This window comes from Branchiostoma belcheri, unplaced genomic scaffold (assembly GCF_001625305.1).
Source record: "Branchiostoma belcheri isolate BF01 breed outbred unplaced genomic scaffold, Haploidv18h27 scaffold12, whole genome shotgun sequence".
NCBI classification, from domain to species: Eukaryota; Metazoa; Chordata; class Leptocardii; order Amphioxiformes; family Branchiostomatidae; genus Branchiostoma; species Branchiostoma belcheri.
In genome coordinates this window covers 3,732,002-3,738,416 of record NW_017802602.1, presented here as the reverse complement: position 1 = coordinate 3,738,416, position 6,415 = coordinate 3,732,002, and the positions used below count along the sequence as shown (strand labels likewise).

The following is a 6,415-nucleotide window of genomic DNA, read 5'->3' as shown; positions in this document are numbered from 1 at the left end:
ACGAACGGCGGGTTGTGACCGACGCTTTACTGTGAGACGGCCTATGCACACTGCTTATGATTGTAATTACTTTATCATGAGCTCTTTTTAACAGAGAAGAGACATTTTGTAATAGTTCACTTACGGTGACGTTCGGTAAAAAAAAATTCTTGTTTCATTCGGCCAATCTTTCTCTCCTGACATCTGCTTGGTTTTCATTCATATGGTAATACACCTGACACCATGACTCTCAACGAGATACTCAGCCTTGTTGCCCCCCGGCTACTCTCCAAGCAGAGGTTTGGGTTTTCGGGTATTCTTAGTGTGTTTGTAGGCTTTTTTTTATCGAGGTTTCTTTTTTGCACTGGAATTTTTCTTTCACCCAACCCTGGGGGGAAAAATTCCAGGGCAAAAAAGAAACCCCGAAAAAAAAGCCTAAAAACACACTAAGAATACCCCCAACCCAAACCTCTGTTCGGAGAGTATCCCCCGGCAAAAATACCTGAAGCATTAACATGATAGAGGTACGCCCATGCGACAAGGAAGTGCCTGAGGGCCCGAGTTTCGGGACGGGGGTTAGCGACCGACTTAGCGTATGATAAGCCCACTTTCCCAGATATTAATCGTTCATATATACATGTATTCATTACCATTCTAGAGCAGCATTTACAAAGCAACCTATTTCATATTACGGTTGAAGAAAGGTATGGATCACATTGACACAGACACACCTCAAATACACAGGACAGTAAATGCAAGCCGTCAAATGAAAACTTTGGGATGGGATGCATTTATGTGATTCAGTAATTAAGAGAGTGAGGTTGGTTTCTGGATATGACCATACGAAGTTAGCGCCCAAAGTGACAACCACGTTCACATTGAAATCTACCCCCCTCCCAACAAGAACACAACCTTAAATTTGAACAAAAATAACACTCAAATATCTTACCTGTAACAAGCCAGACCAAATCTTCTATCCTGTTAGACAATTGAGAGATATCAAGTCATAATACAGATGGCCTTTCCAACTTCGACAGCCATTGAAAGAGGAATAAGAAGCTTTTTCTAGTAGTGTTCTTATAAGGAAGTAGTCGAGAGGGTAGGCGACAAGTCTCAAACTTTAGCCAAAATCCTTCAGCCTTATTCTGGTCCTTACGTCCACTTGTTTTTTCACAATCGTAGGATGTAGCTTGGAGTCATGACTGCGCGATGCATGTTGTGGTATCACATAACTTGGCGAGACAGTAACGCCTTGCCCTTTCTGTTTACATGCAGCGTTGTTGCGCTAGAAGGATCAGTGCAACTCGTCCAACTTCTGTGCGTTAGTATATGCTAGAGGCCTGATCATGACCTGAAAGGTTGGAACCGCTCCAGCAGAGATAATAGGGACGACATTTAATGACAGATAATTGAACTTCAGCAACGATCCTCGCGAACTTTTCCCAGATTTCTGAGGCAATCGCGAGCTTTGACAAGAGCAGGCCATCTTCGGGGGATATTCCTTCTCGAATTTGCCACTTGTGTGAAATATGGCCATGTGTGCATGAATTAAATGCTAATGAATTGATGAATTAACTGTTGACCTAAAAATGTAGCTAAATTTTCATCGAACTCTTCCGAAGTGTCTATTGGTCATGTGCAGCTACACAACAATGAGGTACAGACAGTATGCCCGAAAAATTTGCTTTGGCGGGAAAATTCCCTTTCCCTGATGGCGCTAATCAAGGAGACCTATAAGGCTGTGCATTCTATAAAGCATTAGAACTGGAGTTCTCGGTCATCAAATTATGGTGTATAGACAGGGAAACAGTTCGCCAAGGAGGGTATGACTATAACAAGAGAATGTAAGGTAAGAAAATATAAGAGAGTGGAAGAAAAAATTTTTTGAATTGTGTGACGAAATGCATTTTCCTTGTTATCTGCAAGATGTCCTCATTGCACGACTGTCTTGTCTTGGACTGTACCAAGTAAGCATGGGGGGTATTATTATACAAACAATTTTATGGCAGGGCAAACGTGTACGAAATACACAATGTGAGAGAATGAGCAGAATTCTCAATGTCTTTATTAAATTGCGACAGTAAATATTACAAACACCATGACAGATGTATCTGAAACCCTACTTTCCCTGTGGTCTTTAATACTGCACTATCCTTATTCATAACAATTATCCCACATGACAGCATCACATGTGTTACGATGTTGCATATCTGTTTCAACGATTCTATTATCAAACATGAAAAAGACCATTAGGACTGCCATCACACCCTTGCCAATGTTTACAATGGGTTATAGTTTTCATTGGACAATATTAATCCTAAATACATCTGTACAAGCTTGGATATTATAAGGGTTTTTGGTACAAATCTTCAATACAAAGTTTATCTCTTTTTCAAGGGTTTATTTACCACAGTTAGAGTTGGAGCCAACATACAAATGTATACTTTTGTTTATAATAGAATATTCTTCTTCTGTGTTGTATTTTCCCTCGGCTATGATATTGGCACATGATGTTTTTGTCGGAACAGCTGAAGAGTTGAATGAATCATTGACCCTAATAAACTTTTAACAGTTTAAATCCCTTAATCTTCAGACAGAACAATATTGAACACCAAGTCTTGCAATATGACCATATACGTATCAGATACTAGTACAAGAAATCGTACTTCTAACCTTCATAACATTTAAAAATATTCCTAACGTATATTACACACTCAGATACCTTAACATTGGTCAACTTTCCTAATAATACTGATCATCTCTTCATTTCTGATTTTTCCTAAATTTCTAATGATAATTCAGGACAGTTTCAGTTATTTACACGCTCAAATATGATAGTCAGATAATATCCAATAGTACTAATCATCTGGTCCGTTGATATATCCAGCGATACACACCATGAGTTTGTGAAGGAAAAAAGACGACAAATTCACATTACATTACAACACACTACGGTACAGTACAAATATGTCACCAGTAGAGACCTGTGTAATATATATATCATTGTGCTGTCTCTAGAAGCCAGTGGTTGATATGCTGACATTGATGACAACTGTAGAGCTCTGGGGCTGCTTCAGCATCAGTTTTTTTGTTCGTCAACCGTATCCGTTTGGAATCATGGAGTTGGGGACGTCCGTGAAGATGAGTTCCACGCCAAAGTTTTCCCCGAACACCTTCCATGTCTTGGGCTTGTGTGGGTTGTCCAGCTGGTGTCGTGGGAGGTACAACCTGGGGGTGGGTACAGGCAGGGTGGCACAGAGGAATAAGCAGTCAACAATTGGGCGTTACACTGCAGAACAATAGCTTTCCTAAATCTGGTGAAGCCCTACAGAACTCTTAGCAGCTTCTGAGCTACTCGGTAGATTTTATTGTTCACTTTTAAGAAAGCAATGGATCCTGTTACAATTGCTACATAACAGTCTAAATCTGCAGTATGTATTTTTAAGCACAATGCATTGTTAAGGAAATACTCAAAAATAGTCAAAGAGTTTGTATTTTCTGTCACGACAAATTGGCTAAGGAACAAACTTAAGGAATATACCTGCAGTCTTCGACAAACGACGTGTGGAACCAAAAGTAGAACGCACAGTCATCATAGCCTTTGGGAACATCCAGCTGCAGGAAAAGGAAACATATAGATACATTCTACAAAGAAAGTATCTGTATAGCTGGTATAACTGCCTTTCAGTGTAACACACCAGCTTTGCAGGCATGCGGCGCAGCGGCAGCAGCATAGTACTGAGTATCTCAGTACTCAGTATAGTACTATCTTTACAAAAATGGAAAAAAACGTCCATGGTACTGAATGTCCTTTTGTATTGACTATTGGCAATGTCCATGGTACTGAATGTCTTTTTGTATTGACTACTGGCCATGTCCATAGTACTGAATGTTCTTTTTGTTAACTACTGGCTATTACCATGGTACTGAATGTCCTTTAGTATTGACTACTGGCTATGTCCATGGTACTGAATGTCCTTTTGTATTTACTACTGGCTATGTCCATGGTACTGAATGTCTTTTTGCATTGACTACAGGCTATGTCCATGGTACTGAATGTCCTTTTGTATTGACTAGGTAATGTCCATGGTACTGAATATCTTTGTATTGACTAAAGGCTATGCCATGGTACTGAATGCCCTTTTGTATTGACTATTGGCACTGTCCATGGTACTGGATGTACTTTAGTATTGACTACAGGCTATGTCCATGGTACTGAATGTCCTTTTGTATTGACTACAGGCTATGTCCATGGTACTGAATGTTCTTTTGTATTGGCTACTGGCTATGTCCATCGTACTGAATGTCTTTTTGTAAAACACGTGACTTACTGATGAAGAGAAGAACTTGATTTTGACGTCGTCACACAGGACTGGGGAGTTCAGCACCTCCACCACAACACAGTTCTCTCTGTGGTGGAGTCCAACCTTGGGTCACAAGAAAATATGGCAAATATATAAGAAACTTAAAACCCTATTAATTGAAGAGAGTAAATTGAACTCCTATTAATTAAAAAGTATAGTTTTGTTTCCTACTCATGGTGGGTAAGTAAATGCTAAGAGAAATTACAACAGTTACTGTTTATATTTCAGTATTTTTTTCATAGCAATGGTTTACAATAACCTTGACCTTTGCTAGAAGTTCCTGTGTGTACCTACCATACAGTTGACCTTGTTGCCAAGGTCACACTCCAAGGCTTTCTGTCTGTAGACAAACACCTCAAACCTCAGGTCACTGCCGCTCCCAGTCCCAACTCCTACAGCAAACACACAACAAACTCATGCAGTTTAACTTAGTTAACATATACATAATGGGTTGCACACACAGTAACATCTATATAGCACCCTGTGTATGTACAATTTTGGGGTATTTCCCCTAGCTCTTTTCGACAAGCACAATGAACAGTGGACCACAGCTAAACGTCCCATCCTAGGGACTGAGACTCCCTCCAATAGCATGCATGTCAGTGAGTGTTGAGTGACAACAGGCGGGATTCGAACTCCCAACCCCTTGGTCCAGAGGAATGGTCGCTAACCACAGGACTAAATGCTACATATAGAGGTATAACAGTAGATGTACCTGCAATGGACATGATTCTGACCGTCTTCAGTTTGAGGGGTTTTGGTTCAGGCTGTGTCCCATCCAGTTCTGTTTTCACAATCTCATAGTAGAGAACATACCGGCCCTGTAATGATAATAAATTATGCAGTGTCATCATCTCAACAGTTTAACATACTACGTTACATAATGGTAAACATCTATTTTGGAGACGTAGTCTATAGATAGTGACTATTTCAGATAAATTCCCTGTGAGGATTGAAATGGGCCAAGGATGTAACTTTTATTTTACTCCTTATTAGAACTATATATGATAATAAAAGAAGTCTTAAAGTTGGCCAATGAAAAGTTCAACGTTTATATGGATGAAAACAGACAAGTGCTATGTACCTGGCTGGGTGTGTCCACTCCTTGGTAGTTGGTGCCGACATTGATGGATCCATCTGGGCGCCGATGGTTCCCAAAGTACTGTAAGCTGGCCTGTATGGACAGGTGTCAATCATTTTAAACAACACAGTGTTGTACTTCTACAGTAAGATCAGGATGAGTAAAGAGACTCTTTTTTTACATAACCAAGTCTTTTATTCAGCTGATGCTTCGGTGACCGTGCAATGTGAACCAGTCAGAGTTTTACTTGACAGATACTCTGATTGCAATCTCTCCTAGTATCTACCACATTGGATTCTCTACTCTGACAATTACTTACCCTTGCTTGTGAGAAAAGTCCACAGTCGACCAGCCAGGAAGCAATCATCATTCCTGTCCTTCCTACATTCAGACAGCAAACTCACAGTGTAAAGAGACACATCACTCCATTCCTACATATGATATACTACAAGTAGTGTAACTATCAAAAACAACAATGAATATTATGTAGTACTACACTTTTGATCTGAGACTATACACCCATAATTACATGTATATGCAAATTAAAGTTTACTTTCTTTGCTTTACGTAGGTAGAGTCACCTTTCTTTTTAGGAGTTAAGGCTTTGCTTTCAAATGTCTGTGTTGTACTCGGTCAAACTAATAAAATTCCATTAAAATACTGTTTCGAAATGCCTCGCATGTGTCAAACATTGGGATTTTTGTGTAATTTGTCATGTTTTAAAAACAATACACTTATTGTCAAATCTGTAGACCTAAAATTTCAAGTAAATTTGTTGTGATTGGTCAGCATTGTCTTCAGAGCCAGCCAATCAGGTCACAGTTCAGAGTTACTCTGCCATATAGGTCAGACAATTTCTCTTAAAGACAAAGAAGTTGCCTTATTTTTTTACACAGACTTACTAAAATATATATTTCATTACAAGCAAACATAAATAATTTGCTATTTCCTACCACACAGATTACTGTTCAATGGTACACATTGCCTTTAA

General features: G+C 39.4%; 1 protein-coding gene across 1 annotated transcript; it reads right to left on the bottom strand.

The window, feature by feature from the left end:
- Positions 1–3,066: 3,066 nt before the first annotated feature.
- LOC109462696 (phosphatidylinositol 3,4,5-trisphosphate 3-phosphatase TPTE2-like) lies at positions 3,067–5,791 on the bottom strand. Its single transcript, XM_019759256.1, has 7 exons — positions 5,744–5,791; positions 5,428–5,517; positions 5,059–5,164; positions 4,638–4,735; positions 4,311–4,406; positions 3,521–3,594; positions 3,067–3,207 (listed from the first exon to the last, which is right to left on the bottom strand). The coding sequence occupies exons 1-7, from the start codon at positions 5,789–5,791 to the stop codon at positions 3,075–3,077; spliced, it is 645 nt and encodes a 214-aa protein (XP_019614815.1). The 3' UTR covers positions 3,067–3,074.
- Positions 5,792–6,415: the final 624 nt, after the last annotated feature.